The sequence below is a fragment of the Esox lucius genome, chromosome 7 (genome assembly GCF_011004845.1).
Source record: "Esox lucius isolate fEsoLuc1 chromosome 7, fEsoLuc1.pri, whole genome shotgun sequence".
Taxonomy (NCBI): Eukaryota; Metazoa; Chordata; class Actinopteri; order Esociformes; family Esocidae; genus Esox; species Esox lucius.
This window is the reverse complement of record NC_047575.1, coordinates 12,851,573-12,868,263: the sequence shown is the minus strand read 5'-3', so window position 1 is coordinate 12,868,263 and position 16,691 is coordinate 12,851,573. Positions and strand designations below refer to the sequence as shown.

General features: G+C 41.4%; 1 protein-coding gene across 2 annotated transcripts; it reads left to right on the top strand.

Moving 5' to 3' along the window:
- The first annotated feature begins 11,520 nt into the window (after positions 1-11,520).
- On the top strand, positions 11,521-16,506 carry rom1a (retinal outer segment membrane protein 1a). 2 transcript variants are annotated; one of them, XM_034293086.1, is made up of 5 exons: positions 11,521-12,261; positions 13,954-14,384; positions 14,517-14,763; positions 14,888-15,117; positions 15,329-16,506. In XM_034293086.1, the coding sequence occupies exons 1-4, from the start codon at positions 12,112-12,114 to the stop codon at positions 15,101-15,103; spliced, it is 1,044 nt and encodes a 347-aa protein (XP_034148977.1). In that variant the 5' UTR covers positions 11,521-12,111; the 3' UTR covers positions 15,104-15,117; positions 15,329-16,506. The 2 variants fall into 2 exon arrangements, with proteins under 2 accessions (XP_034148977.1, XP_034148978.1); XM_034293087.1 differs by lacking the exon at positions 15,329-16,506 and having other exon boundaries at positions 11,521-11,671; positions 12,048-12,261; positions 14,888-15,178.
- Positions 16,507-16,691: the final 185 nt, after the last annotated feature.

The following is a 16,691-nucleotide window of genomic DNA, read 5'->3' as shown; positions in this document are numbered from 1 at the left end:
TGTAGAAGTCTGTCATTTTTATCATTGGTACTCTTCAACTGTGAGTGACGGAATCTAAAACAAAAATCCAGATAATCACATTGTATGATTTTTAAGTAATTAATTAGCATTTTATTGCATGACATAAGTATTTGGTACATCAGAAAAGCAGAACTTAATATTTGGTACAGAAACCTTTGTTTGCAATTACAGAGATCCTACGTTTCCTGTAATTCTTGACCAGGTTTGCACACACTGCAGCAGGGATTTTGGCCCAGTCCTCCATACAAACCTTCTCCAGATCCTTCAGGTCGCTGGGCAATACAGACTTTCAGCTCCCTCCAAAGATTTTCTATTGGGTTCAGGTCTGGAGACTGGCTAGGCCACTCCAGGACCTTGAGATGCTTCTTACGGAGCCACTCCTTAGTTGCCCTGGCTCTGTGTTTCGGGTCGTTGTCTTGCTGGAAGACCCAGCCACGACCCATCTTCAATGCTCTTACTGAGGGAAGGAGGTTGTTGGCCAAGATCTTGCGATACATGGCCCCATCCATCCTCCCCTCAATACGGTGCCGTCGTCCTGTCCCCTTTGCAGAAAAGCATCACCAAAGAATGATGTTTCCACCTCCATGCTTCACGGTTGAGATGGTGTTCTTGAGGTTGTACTCATTCTTCTTCTTCCTCCAAACACGGTGAGTGGAGTTTAGACAAAAAACTCTATTTTTGTCTCATCAGACCACATGACCTTCTCCCATTCCTCCTCTGGATCATCCAGATGGTCATTGGCAAACTTCAGACTTCAGGCCTGGACATGCGCTGGCTTGAGCAGGGGGACCTTGCGTGCCCTGCAGGATTTTAATCCATGACGGCGTACTGTGTTACTAATGGTTTTCTTTGAGACTGTGGTCCCAGCTCTCTTAGGGTCATTGACCAGGTCCTACCGTGTAGTTCTGGGCTGATCCCTCAACTTCCTCATGATCATTGATGCCCCACAAGGTGAGATCTTGCATGGAGCCCCAGCCCGAGGGGGATTGACCGTCATCTTGAATTTCTTCCATTTTCGAATAATTGCGCCAACAGTTGTAACCTTCTCAACAAGCTGCTTGCCTATTGTCCTGTAGCCCATCCCAGCCTTGTGCAGGTCTACAATTTTATCCCTGATGTCCTTGCACATTGTGGAGAGGTTGGTCTGGAGTTTGATTGAGTGTGTGGACAGGTGTCTTTTATAAAGGTTACACGTTCAAACAGGTGCAGTTAATACAGGTAATGAGTGGAGAACAGGAGGGCTTCTTAAAGAAAAACTAACAGGTCTGTGAGAGCCGGAATTCTTACTGGTTGGTAGGTGATCAAATACTTATGTCATGCAATAAAATGCAAATTAATTATTTAAAAATCATACAATGTGATTTTCTGGATTTCCTTTGTAGATTCCATCTCCCACAGTTGAAATGTACCTATGATAACAGATACAGACCTCTACATGCTTTGTAAGTAGGAAAACCTGCAAAATCGGCAGTGTATCAAACACTAGTTCTCCCCACTGTAATTATTATTTAGAATTTTCTGTTGCTATTTGCATATTCCCCCTGATTTCCCTATCGTTACTTCATTAGAAATAACCAAATATGATGTGATGAGGCTGGAATTACTAATTCATGTATTTGTATCCTAAATGTTAATAACTCGTCTCATGTAACATCAAATAAAACAAATAGTACATAAAACATCTGGTATAATTGATTCAGTTGAATGCGTTACACAGTTGTATTTGATCATTAGTTGAGAAGTTAGTTTAGGATGGAGGAGAGACAGTCAGTTATCAGAGTTAGTTATAGTAACAGTGTTAGTTCTGGGGGAGGGGAGTCAGTCATTTATGGTGACTGAGTTATCAGAGTTAATTCAGGGACAGTCGAGTCACTTACAGTGAAAGAATTAGTCCAGGAGAGGTGAGTCTGTTATGCTGACAGTTAGTTCAGGGGTAGGTAAGTCAATTATAGGGACAGAGTTAGTTCAGGGGTAGGTGAGTCAATTATAGTGACAGAGTTAGTTCAGGGGTAGGTGAGTCAATTAGTGTGAAAGAGTTATTTCTTGGGGAGTTATTTTTTAGGGACTCCCTACTTATAAAAACACTAAAAAAATGCTGAAACTTTATGGAATTCAGAATTCAATAAAATTAAGGCTGCTTAGATAGCAGGACTAAAGTCAGTGTGCAGGTGACAGTAAAAAAAACCAAGGAAAATGGTGATTTAAGGAAGTACATAATGTATATATATTCAGTGGATTTTGCAATTACAACATTGCATCATTTCACGGAGTAGTATTTGGTAAATAGTTCCTACCATATTGACTGAGTGTTGCAACATTACAAACAAAAAGAGTGTAAAATATGAACCATATTTATTGCCCCAGACATTAAAGTGTGGTCTAAACACCTACCCTTAGAAAGAGTATACTAATGTGTAGACACACACACACAGGCACAACTGAACATGTTTCAATGAAACACATTCACCTTTACTTTCATTATAGTAAACCCATTATGAAAAACACAATCTAAAATCCAATAGGAATTACTAACTCCTTTACAGACCAAGGCCTTGTGGGTAACATTGTCAAATTCTGGTCAAGTTCACAGATTTCCCTGAAATCTCAGCAGAGGCTGTGATTCCTTTTTTGGAACGCAGGGAATTTTCTAAATGTAATGAAATGTTTCCTACCATGACTTTTGGGCACCTGTAATATGCAAAGTCTTCAAATAACACATTATGGGATAAGTGAAATATTAAGTGTTGAACATTTACATAAATTGTCTAGGAATTGTGCTTCATCTGTGTTTTAGGACTACAGATTCTCAAGAATGTATGTATATATTGCTTCATCCTAATAGTTGTTACTGGTATTGTTTTGCTTGACCTATTGACATTTAGTGTAGTCATTTTCACATAGCCTATTTAATCCTTGTTGTTGTACCAGCTGATTGCTAAGTACTTGTGGCTGTGGACTTGGTTAATTTTCAGTCCAATTTTCAGTTTTGCACCTAATTTATCCAGGAATCACTAGGGGTGTGGACTTAACTGCCTCCCTTGCTATATAAGACACCTCAAAGCATCTTAACACTCAGTGTTTCATCCTCCCCTTGTTGGCATCTTAGACAATCCCTTCCCTGTCATTCAAACACTTCTAACCTACTGGTTTCTGGCAGCCTCTGGAAGTGCCAATCTGCTGTCAACAAATCAGACTTCATCTCAGCCTATGCTGCCCTTCAATCACTTGACTTTTTGGCCCTGACTGAGACATCGATCACCCCAGAAAACACTGCTACCCCTGCCGCCCTTTCTTCATCCAACTACGTGTTCTCTCAAACACAGAGAACATCCGGTCGACTGAGTGGTGGAACAGGTTCTTCTCTCTCCAAAGTGGAGATTCTCTCTTTTTCCACTTCCCCCCTTTCCATACCCTCATTTGAATTCCATGTTGTCACTATCACTAACCCACTAGAGCTTAACATTCTTGTCATCTATCATCCACCAGCGGCATTAGGAGAGTTCCTAAATGAGCTTGACACTTCGTTAAGCTTATTTCCAGATGATGGCTCACCACTCAGTGCTAGGGGACTTTAACCTTCCAACACCTGTCTTTGATTCATTTCTGTCAACATCGCCTTTTCCACTCCTTTCCTCCTTTGACCTCACCATGTCCCAGTCCCCTCCCACCCACAAGGCAAGCAACGCGTTTGATCTTATCCTCACAAGATGCTGTAACCCAAATGATTTTACTGCAACTCCACTCCAGGTCTCTGATCACTACTATGGTCTCATTCACTGTCCCTCTGTTCTCTAACCCTGCTAACTCAACTCCTTCCCAGATAATAACACGTCATCACAATCTTCGTTCCCTCTCTCCCTCTACTCTCCTCTTCTATTTTATCATCTCTCCCTTCTACAAACTCCTTTTCCCTTCTCCTGTGTCAGCCTCCTCAACCCTCCTCTCCTCTCTTTCCACCTCTTTCGACTATCTCTGTCCCTCGTCCTCTCGGCCAGCCCAGCAATCCCCTCCTGCTCCATGGGTGATTGACTCACTGAGAGCTAACAGAACAGGGCTGCCAAGCAAAAGTGGAAGAAAAAACGTCCAGAGGACCTGTCATCGATTCATTCATTTCTCTCTACCTTCTCTTTCTCTGTTTCTGCTGCTAAAGCCAATTTCATCACTCTATTTTCAAACATCACTCTAATTTCAAGCATCTGCCTCTAACCCCAGGAAAATCTTTGCCACCTTTTCCTCTCTCCTAAACCCCCCCCCCCCACCTCCTTCTTCCCTATCGATAGACAACCTTGCCAACCATTTCAAAAGGAAGTTTGACAAGATTTGCACCTCTTTCACACAACCTGTTCAGACTTCTGGCCCCACTGTCACTGAACTACTTTATTCCTTGACCTCTTTCTCTCTCCTCTCTTCAGACAAAGTCTAGCATTTAGTGACATCTGGGTGTCCGACAACCTGTCCTCTTGACCCAATCCCTTCCTCCCTTCTCCAAACCATCTCTGCAGACCTTTTACCTTACCTTACTTTCCTCATCAACTCCTCCCTTTCCACTGGCTGTGTTCCCTCTGACTTCAAGTCAGCTCGCGTGGCCCCTCAAGAAACCAACTCCGGTTTTTTCTTCCTTTTTCTGTTTCTTTCTAAAATGCTTGAGCATGTTTCTAACCAACATTCTTCTTATCTGTCCCAGAACTACAGTGGGGCCAAAAACCAATTAGTCAGCCACCAATTGTGCAAGTTCTCCCACTTAAAAAGATGAGAGAGGCCTGTCATTTTCATCTTAGGTACACTTCAACTATGAGAGACAAAATGAGAAAAAGTTTAATGAATTTATTGGTAAATTATGGTGGAAAATAAGTATTTGGTCAATAACAAAAATTCGTCTCAATACTTTGTTATATACCCTTTGTTGGCATTGACAGAGGTCAAACGTTTTCTGTAAGTCTTCACAAGGTTTTCACACACTGTTGCTGGTATTTTGGCCCATTCCTCCATGCAGATCTCCTCTAGAGCAATGATGTTTTGGGGCTGTTGCTGTTTTCTATGGGGTTGAGATCTGGTGACTGGCTTGGCCACTCCAGGACCTTGAAATGCTTCTTACGAAGCCACTCCTTCGTTGCCCGGGCGGTGTGTTTGGGATCATTGTCATGCTGAAAGACCCACCCACGTTTCATCTTCAATGCCCTTGCCCTTGAGGTTTTCACTTAAAATCTCACGATACATGGCCCCATTCATTCTTTCCTTTACACGGATCAGTCATCCTGGTCCCTTTGCAGAAAAACAGCCCCAAAGCATGATGTTTCCACCCCCATGCTTCACAGTAGGTATGGTGTTCTTTGGATGCAACTCAGCACGACGAGTTGAGTTTTTACCAAAAAGTTCTACTTTGGTTTCATCTGACCATATGACATTCTCCCAATCCTCTTCTGGACCATCCAAATGCTCTCTAGCAAACCTCAGATGGGCCTGGACATGTACTGGCTTAAGCAGGGGGACACGTCTGGCACTGCAGGATTTGAGTCCCTGGCGGCGTAGTGTGTTACTGATGGTAGCCTTTGTTACTTTGGTCCTAGCTCTCTGCATGTCATTCACTAGGTCCTCCCTTGTGGTTCTGGGATTTTTGCTCACCGTTCTTGTGATAATTTTGACCCCACGTGGTGAGATCTTGCATGGAGCCCCGGATCGAGGGAGATTATCAGTGGTCTTGTATGTCTTCCATTTTCTTATAATTGCTCCCACAGTTGATTTCTTCACACCAAGCTGCTTACCTAGCAGATTCAGTCTTCCCAGCCTGGTGCAGGTCTACAATTTTGTTTCTGGTGTCCTTTGACAGCTCTTTGGTCTTGGCCATAGTGGAGTTTGGAGTGTGACTGTTTGAGGTTGTGGACAGGTGTCTTTTATACTGATGATAAGTTCAAACAGGTGCCATTAATACAGGTAACGAGTGGAGGACAGAGGAGCCACTTAAAGAAGTAGTTACAGGTCTGTGAGAGCCAGAAATCTTGCTTGTTTGTAGGTGACCAAATCCTTATTTTACAGAGGAATTTACTAATAAATTCCTACAATGTGATTTTCTGGATTTGTTTTTCTCATTTTGTCTCTCATAGTTGAAGTGTACCTATGATGAAAATTACCGTGACTGCTCTTCTCTGTGTCACAGAGGCTCTCTGCATTGCCAAAGCAAACTCACTTTCCTCTGTTCTTATCCTCATTGATCTTTCCGCTGCCTTTGACATTGTGACCCACCAGATCCTCCTCTCCACACTCTCAGAGCTGAGGGTCTCAGGATCTGCCCACTCTTGGTTTACATTCTACCTGGCCGGCCGCTCCTACCAGGTTGCATGTAGTGGGTCTGTGTCCACACCAGGTACTCTCACTATTGGTGTACCCCAGGGATTAGTCCTAGGCCCACACCCTTTTCTCTATACACAACACTGTCACTTGGCACTGTCAAATCCGCACATGGCCTGTCCAATCATTGCTACGCAGATGACAACTATTCTCCTCATTTCCCCTTTCTGATTCCCAGGTTTGTAAAAATTATTTCTAGAAACCACTTTTGACTATTGTGTGTAGATTGATGAGGAATTATATAAGGCTGTAATATAGCTATGTTGAAAATGCCAATGGTTCTTAATACTTTCCAAATCCACTGTACATGACGTAAATAAAATGTTGCATGTTCATACTTTTACAGTTTTTGATTCAGTTAACAGGTTCAGGGGAGGAAGATCTTTCAAAGACACATTCTGCATTCCCATAGAATGCCCCATACATTTTCTACATTCCCATTAATACATTATGATATACACTCACCAAAAGGATTATTAGGAACACCATATTAATACTGTGTTTGACCCCCTTTCGCCTTCAGAACTGCCTTAATTCTACGTGGCATTGATTCAACAAGGTGCTGAAAGCATTCTTTAGAAATGTTGGCCTATATTGATAGGATAGCATCTAGCAGTTAATGGAGATTTGTGGGATGCACATCCAGGGCACGGAGCTCCCGTTCCACCACATCCCAAAGATGCTCTATTGGGTTGAGATCTGGTGACTGTGGGGGCCATTTCAGTACAGTGAACTCATTGTCATGTTCAAGAAACCAATTTGAAATGATTCGAGCTTTGTGACATGGTGCATTATCCTGCTGGAAGTAGCCATCAGAGGATGGGTACATGGTGGTCATAAAGGGATAGACTTGGTCAGAAACAATTCACAGGTAGGCTGTGGCATTTAAACGATGCCCAATTGGCACTAAGGGGCCTAAAGTGTGCCAAGAAAACATCCCCCACACCATTACACCACCACCACCAGCCTGCACAGTGGTAACAAGGCATGATGGATCCATGTTCTCATTCTGTTTACGCCAAATTCTGACTCTACCATCTGAATGTCTCAACAGAAATCGAGACTCATTAGACCAGGCAACATTCTTCCAGTCTTCAACTGTCCAATTTTGGTGAGCTTGTGCAAATTGTAGCCTCTTTTTCCTATTTGTAGTGGAGATGAGTGGTACCCGGTGGGGTCTTCTGCTGTTGTAGCCCATCCGCCTCAAGGTTGTGCGTGTTGTGGCTTCACAAATGCTTTGCTGCATACCTCGGTTGTAACGAGTGGTTATTTCAGTCAAAGTTGCTCTTCTATCAGCTTGAATCAGTCAGCCCATTCTCCTCTGACCTCTAGCATCAACAAGGCATTTTCGCCCACAGGACTGCCACATACTGAATGTTTTTTTCTTTGTAAACCCTAGAAATGGTTGTAAAACCCCGTCTGGCACCAACAACCATGCCACACTCAAAATTGCTTAAATCATCTTTCTTTCCCATTCTGGGGAGATTATCTTGACTAGGACCACACCCCTACATGCACTGAAGCAACTGCCATGTGATTGGTTGATTAAATAATTGCATTAATGAGAAATTGTACAGGTGTTCCTAATAATCCTTTAGGTGACTGTAAAAGCATAAATGCAAAATGTTACACAAATGTCTAAGTCACCCCTATGTACAATTTTCTAGGCAGTATTATTTCACTCAAAACCCACTGTATTTCGAGACAAATTTGAAAATGACAATAATACTAAGGGAATATGTCTTGAACTTCCCTACAAATATAGAAACCAGATGAACAATACAGTCAAAAACAGTTGGGCGACTGTGGAATTGCCTCTCTCTCATGGACCTGCACCTGTCTGTGCTAAAGTCCAGTGAGGCAGGCAGAAGGTATGCTGCTTTTTAAGATTCATCATGCATAGGAGAGGTATCATGCAAAATCTTTTGAAGCTTTTTCTTTATGTAATGTAGTTTGGATCTTGAATTGTTTGAGACAGTGTGTGGAATGGAATGAACATGTATTAATGTTTTCTAAGCCATCTTCCCAGTCTGAGTTTTTGATGAAAGAGCAGTAAATCAGATTCAAATCCAAGTGGCAGCAGGGTATATATATATATATATATATATATATATATATATATATATATAAATTGCAGGACCACCCCAGGCCACATTCTGCAATCAACTTTGATCAAAATAAACAAAAGTCCTTTCTAGGTAATGTACAGATCCAGCATGGTGATTAAAATCATTATCCCCTTTGATCAAAAGCATTATCTAGTTTCGAAAGGGTGAAACAGGGGTTCCTCACTATCGGGAGTGGGAATGACAGTAGTCTAAGCTCTTTAATTTGCCCCCAGTTACGAATTATATGCAAAAGTGAAAGATGGGACTTGGGAAAGATGGGACACGTTCACACTCTTTTTACTCTTACTGTTTTTCTGAGCCAAATACACACACTAATAATGTCGCAGGATTACTATGAGATTATTACGCCACCCATTACACACGCACACACACACACACTGTTATGCAGCGTCTTCTGCAGTGTCTTCTGCCTCTCCTCATGCAGCGCAACACATTCTTGTAAATGTTTTGGCAATATGGATAAGTACTGTAATGTCAGGCTACACTAAAGTAGCCTAAAGCTAGGTTTCATATTAATAACTATATACATTATTAAGCGGGGCTAAGTAGCTAGTCAATTCAGCATCCCCTACCCAGCTAGATAACTACCACAGTTCAATATTTGTGACAGAATTCAGGAATAGTGTCTTATCGCAAAGTTTTGCTTTTTTTATTTTATCTATCTTTACATTTTATTAAGGTCCAGATTCAGAGCTTTGTAATAGTATATATTACAATACTGTTTGATAATGTTATGGGAAAGTTATGCTGCTTTAAATGTTGATAATCCGCTCTACTTAGTTCTGAGAAAAAAGCCTTGAAAGATTTCCACTTGCCTGAGAGCTGGTCTTTGTTTACACCCATTCAGTGTAGTTCACACCCTCTTAGGCCGTAACCCCACACACCTATTTAAGTATTCAAATGGAGACCTTGTGCTAAACTGGTCAGTCTTACTTTACTGATGGACTGGGTTGTCCACATCACTTTTTTTGTCTACTCATAATAGCTGGTCATAGTCACACACACACCTGGATGAATGACGGGTCAATCAGGTAGCTAATTACCGAAATAAGTGACTTGCACACTTTGGTGAAGATAATGGATACATAAAAGTAGCTCTGCATAATCACCCCTCCCCTGAAACACCTAGCTAGCTGCATTGATGGTTCAGCTAGAAATCCAACACACAAGAAATGTTACAGTATTATTTACTAAAGTATAGCTAATCATCAGGCAAAGCTAGCTACCCAACGAACAAGCTAGACAGGAAATGTTAGCTAACTGGTAAGTTAACGTTGTTACCTAGCTAGCTAATGTTAACAGTAACATCAGATAACTAGCAATACAAAGGACTTTGACAACTTTCTGAAAAGGAATTCTGTAGCTAGTTAGAAAACATTAGACTTACCCGTATACATGTAGGAATGTTTCGCAGCAGACAGAATTTCAGAAAAATCTAAATAGAAAATTATTTTGGGGAATAATGGACGCTGCGTCCTCTGGACTAAAGAGGAGAGGGACCAGTCGGCTTGCTATCAGCGCACAGTTCAAAAACCAGCATCTGTGATGGTATGGGGGTGCATTAGTGCACATGGCATGGGTGACATCTGTTAAGGCACTATTAATGTTGAACAATATATACACGTTTTGGGGCAACATATGCTGTCATCCAGACAATGTCTTTTTCAGGGAAGGCCTTGCTTATTTCAGCAAGACAATGACAAACCACATTCTGTACTTCTCACAACAGCATGGCTCCGGATTAAAAGAGTCCGGGTGGTAAATTGGCCTGCCTCCAGTCCAGACCCTGTCCACTATTGAAAACATTTGGCACATTATGGAATGAAAAATACGACAAAGGAGCAGCTTGAATCCTATATCAAGCAAGAAAGGGAAAACATTTCACTTTCAAAACTACAGCAATTGGTCTCCATTTTTGAACTGATGAGGTGATGCAACACAAATATAAATATGCCCGTCTCAATTTTTTTTTATGTGTTGCTGGCATGAGATTCTAAATGGGCATGTATTTCTCAGTTTCAACATTTGATATGTTGTCTTTGTACTGTTTTCAATTAAATATAGGAATAAATGCTTTGCACATCATTGCATTTTACGCATCATCCCAACTTTTTTTGGAAACATGATTGTAATACAGAATTGCATATAATACCATTAATATTTCAAAATGGTTTAATTGTTTTTGTAAAATTCAACTGCAATAAAATTGAATCATTTCCTTTTCTGGACATTGTTAAAGAATAAATATGGGCCTCAGGGACAACTTCAGTTTGACACACCTGAACTAAAGACTAATTCTGTCTGAAATTTCAAGAGCAATCCACATCATGGTAGTTTAATTGGTAGGTTTCTGTCACTCAAATTCAAGCTCTCCATACATCTTAAATCCAAAAGTAGGTTTGTAGGCTGTAACGGTTTCCCATGTTAGAGTTTTAAATTCGCCCTGCTGAGCATGTTACAACAGCTTTAGACAGGATTATCCTCACTTTCCTTCTCTCTTTCTGGCTCTTCATCTCTCCCTTCCTTGAACCACTCAATTCAATTGAAGATGTCTACTGCTTTGTCCTTAGTATGTTCAGTACCAGTATAATCGTTTTATGGGAGCCAGTAATGTTGACAACTACATTAATTTATTTTAAAAACATACACAAAAAATGCCTTTCTCTGAGTAATTTTATTAGAGTAAAATAATATACTTAAAATATTTGTAATCATAGTTCTTTGCTTATCTTTATAAAAGGCGCTAATCATTTTGGAATGAACTATATATGTGCCAATATCAGTGTAATCAAGTTTGATATAAATCCTAAAACCTTTTTTTTACTTCATGTAAACATTTCAAATGTTCTGAGAACCCTTAGTGTGTCAATCCTGTCCATGCACATGCTTACCTCTATCGTCATGTTATCCTCCATTTGATTAGTCAGAGGTCGTCTATGGCCCTGAGCCTGCTTCAATGTGGGCTGGCTTTGCTGACCAAACACTGGCCTGGATTCCAATTGGAAAGTCTTGTTTAATAGGATAGGTGAGAGATTAGGTCTAAGACGCTCCAGACCTCCAACATTGTCTAAATCCATTGTGTCTGAAGTCCCTAAGAATGGGCACACAGGTGCAAGAAAAGGACTGAAGGGGCACCTGGACTTTCTTTAATACCTTTTTTGGGGGGGATCAAGCAGGTGAACTTTGACACTTCGCCATTAACACATCCAGGAGATACTAATTAAGATACCACATTCATTTTTTTCTGGCTTTTTCTCCCCACATGTTTTCTTTACTGAACCATTTGATCATTATTACTTATTTCCATTTCCATTTTCCATTTTAGTAATGCATTTGGAGTACAAAACCATTTTTCTTCAACAAGAATCTTCTTACAGCCTCTCCTTTGAGTCAACTCCATCTTAAATTGTTAATTCTTCCTTTTTCTTATCAAGTTTTCTTTTCAGCAGTACTCTTCTTCACCTTTGACCCAACCCAACTTCCCCAGGTCAACTTGCTCCAGCAATCTGTTGTGGCACTCTTCTCCTTAAAACGATAATCTCATCTCTACAGCACCGCATTCCTCATCCATTACTCCCTGTGACTCTCTGAGCCAGTGTGGGCTCCAGCCACCACCATGGTGCTAATGAAGATGAAATTCCCCTTTGAGAAGAGAGTGAAGCTGGCCCAGGGCTTGTGGCTGCTCTCCTGGGTGGCCACTCTGGCTGGAGCGTTCACCTTCACCCTGGGTTGCTTCCTCAAGACAGAGCTCCGTAGGAGGTCAGAGGTAATGCAAGGCTCTACAGCTTTTAAATGTCTTATCCACAAACATAACTTTGTCAGCTCTATTGTGTAATTTTATCAAAGAGGGATACTAGTTAACTCTTTGTCATAAACTGCTTAAAAGCATTAGGATGAAAAGCAAGGAATGTCATTACACCTTACTTGAGTGTATAATATCTTAAATTAAGAGTTTATTTTGTGAATGTTTCACAATATGACACAGTAAAAAGCATTTGACAGCTGAAGATAACTAATCATGAAGAATTCTGGAGCTTTAATAATAATTTTAGTGAGCTTGGTTTATGGTGTTTAACAGTGTCCTTAGCCCTTTCCGTGGGAACTCCAGCCATTCTATGTATTACACATATTCCATTTCTAACACACCTAAATCAACTTGTCAACTAATGATCTAGCTCTTCACTACTTGAGGTGAATGTGCTAGTTCAAGGCTAAAACAAATGTGTGAGATGTCTTTGTTTCCCCAAAGAGGTTTGTAAACCACTGATATTGGATAGGTGTTAGGTGTGGGTGTTATGAACAGGGTTAACTGTTTCAGGTCGGAACAACCATGGATAAGCTGATAATAGGGATGGGTTTAACTGACTTAAAGTAGGTGGAGTGACTGAGTGACTCAGTTTAAATGTTCCCTAATCATTAACTATTTCTTGAGATTTAAGTATTTGATGATCTACTGGAAATAATTATTATGGCACTTTGGTTGAATAGAGCAACATAAACACAATTCATTTCAATGTGGTCTTTTTGTAGCAAATATTTGTGGGTCGGTATGTTTCTTACATGTTGAGTTTTACTTAAATATGGGACTGTATCATAAAGTGCTTAAAATATCTGTTTATACTTTATTGATAGCAAACATATTGCACACTGCTTCCCACCGATGGTTTGCCTTCGAAGCTAAGCAGGGTTTGTCCTGGGTTAGTGTCGGAGGACCAGTAGGGGGTGCTCTTCCCAGGGCAGTGAATAGGACATTGTTCTGTGTAGGGCGCCATCTTTTGTATGCCATTGACCAGCCCTTAGTTATAATGGCCATATATCACAGCCCCCTGAGGAGCCATCTAAAAACCAATTACAAATGGAATTAGAACAATTATATGGAATGTTGTCACACCCTTAGTAAAAGATCTCATACCACAGGGTCAATCAGCATTGAAGACCTTGACATACTGCAGCGATTGTGGTCCTTGCATTGTCTTTCTTTGAGCCAATCAAAAAATGGGAGAAGAAACTGCTAGTAAAAGACAAGAGCTAAAAAGATCTGTTAAGACAACAGTAGATATTTTACTGTTTGTAAAGTTTGCAATGCTTGCTATATTTATTATTTGCATTGTCTTATCAACAGCGCTGCAAATAACAAATTAACTGAATAGAGTGTACTTTCTTGTCCTGAGAGGTGTGCTCCACCTAGCTTTTTAAAATGTATGCGTTACTATAAGTCACTCTGGATAAGGGTGTCTGCTAAATGCTAAAACTGTAAACTATCACTGAATATTCCATGGCACTGATTTTAACAGTAGGAGTGTTGACCCGGTTGTCATGGCAGCCTTTTTGATCTGACCTGCATACCAACACGGCTACCTATTCATCCCCAGCTTCCAATTGGCTCATTCAAATCTTCTCCCCCTGAAACATTAACAACTGACTGAACCCCTGATGTGTGAGGTTCTTCTGCCTACAGGTAATGGACAACACAGAGATTCATGTGGTGCCCAATACCATGATGCTCGTCAGTCTGGCCTCTCTGGGCATCAACTACTTTGCTGGCCGCATCTGCCAGGATGCCCTGGATGCTGGCCGCTTCCCCCGCTGGAAGGCCTTCATGAAGCCCTACTGGGGAGTGTCCCTGTTCTTCACCCTCCTCATGCTGATCACCGTGGTCATGAGTTATGCCATGAAGGGCAACCTGGAATCCTCCCTGAAGATCGGCCTGAAGAATGGCATCCGCTTCTACAAGGACACAGACACCCCTGGCCGCTGCTTTCAAAAACAGACCATTGATCGTCTGCAGATGGAGTTCAAATGCTGCGGAAACACTGACTACAAGGACTGGTTCGAGGTCCAGTGGATCAGCAACCGTTACCTGGACTTCAACTCTAAGGAAGTGAAGGAGTGAGTACTTTTCAGCAGTTTCAGAGGACTGGGATCTGTACAGAAGAATCCCATGTCAGACTGGAATCAAAATAAATCCTGAATTGATTCTATTCTCCATCGAACTCTCTCCCACCTCTCTCCTATCTTTAGCCGCGTAAAGAGCAACGTAGATGGGCGTTACCTGTTTGACGGAGTCCCTTTCAGCTGCTGCAACCCCAGCTCTCCAAGGCCGTGCATCCAGGACCACCTCACCAACAACTCGGCTCACTACAACTACGAGCACCAGACCGAGGAGCTCAACATCTACATCCGTGGCTGCAGGGAGGCTCTGGTGAACTACTATATGGGCCTGATGAACTCTATTGGTGCCGGCGTGCTGTCCGTCTTCCTACTTCAGGTACCGTGCGGACATATCAACCTGCACACCTAAAGATTAGACTTGTAGCTCGCTGTTGAGTAAAGCGCACAACCTTATGTACAGTATAACCTTTCTCCAACCTTTCTTCACTCTTCCCCACCAGTTGTCTGTGCTCGTTAGTCTCCGGTACCTGCAGACGGCCATGGAGCTGGTGGCAGGGCAGGAGAATACTGAAGTTCAGACGGAGGGGTACCTGCTGGAGAAAAGCGTGAAGGAGACCATCATGGAGTACGTTAATCCGGTGCTGGCTTTCCTTCAGCTGAACCAGGTGGGCAGCGAGGACGGCAGCGCTGAAGCTGGGCCGACCCCTGCCAGATAGTGGAAGTGGAGTCATCCTAAAGCACAGGTGTCAAACCGGTTCCACGGAGGGCCGAGTGTCTGCAGGTTTTCGCTCTCACCTTGTACCTGATTGATTAATTAGTTCACTAATTGGTTAATTTCTACCCCCACCTGGTTGTTCAGGTCTGACCTGGGAACCAATTTAAAGGAAAACCCAAAGACCTGCAGACACTCGGCCCTCCGTGGAACCGGTTTGACACCCCTGTCCTAAAGTTTCAGACCTGGCACTTTTAAGGGTGATGCATAATCCAACTACACATGGATCGATTGCTTTTGTATGTCTTCAACATCACAATCCAATCTACTGCTGATTTAATTTGATGTTTTCTCTTTTATCCCCAAACTGGAGACATGACCGTTGTAATCTATTTCAGTCACTTCAGGGTGACAATATCAGTTTGGGTTTTTGTTACCCATGGCCTCACTAACAGATGCTCTCTAAACCCCATCATTCTTCCATTATTAATTAAGTTGTTGGATGTTTAATCAATTACAGTACATGTACTCCCTAAAGGAGAAATAAAGTTCCCAATCCACCCTGAAGTCAAATTTGGTTGTTGGTCATTAATGGATAATTACATTTAGACAGATACAAACTAATTGTAACTTGGGCATGTCATGAATTAATGTAATATGTTCAATCTCCACTCCACTGCAGTATTCGAGTGTTGACCCTGCCTTAGCATCTCAAAAGTTTCTATTTGTTTCTTTTTATGATGGGTTCTCTTCTGAGCTCAGGGTCCTACAATGTAAAGTGCCATTAGCCAGCTCTGCAAAAGTTATAACGACAAAAATAAGGCTGTTACCAGAATATGGAGTTCACCAAATCAACTATTGATATTATTGCAGTTATGCATGGCTTTAAACTAGAATATCCTGTTGTTTTGGACCAATTGTGTGCTTCCAATGAAATCACTAAGTTCTGCCACACATAGGTTGGCTGATCCCGCAATAACATGGATTGTATTTATTTTTTAAAACCATTTATGGAAGACAATATTGTGCATAATGGCAGTAATGCTGATATATGCTCTGTGCAACCCTATATTTTAGTGACAAACACATTTTGACATTATACAGTTTGCAGTGCTGGCTAAAGGCAAATTATTTTATGGTATCCTGAGCTCAGAAGAGACCCGGTTGTAAAACCTCCTCTCTTCTAGGCTCAGGTCTTGAGGATGGTTGACTAATATTTCTCCAATTACACTAAAACAATGTTATATAAAAAAACAGCAATGTACAGTTGTATAAAAGACCAACAGAAATGTAAAGCTGACTGTAGAAAGATAAAATGCTCTGCTATGTAACCAAAAGCAAAATGACAGTACTGTACTACAAAACTATTATAACAGAGGAATTATTAAAGTTTACCTTTTTAATTGCTCTGTGAATTTCTGTTAATTTGTTGTATGTATATATATATATATATAACAATTTCTCCACATACAACATACCTCCTTCATTCACCATTCTTCCTATACACACCATTCCTCCTTCATTCACCATTCCTCCTATACACACCATTCCTCCTTTATTCACCATTCCTCCCACACACTCCATTCCTCCTA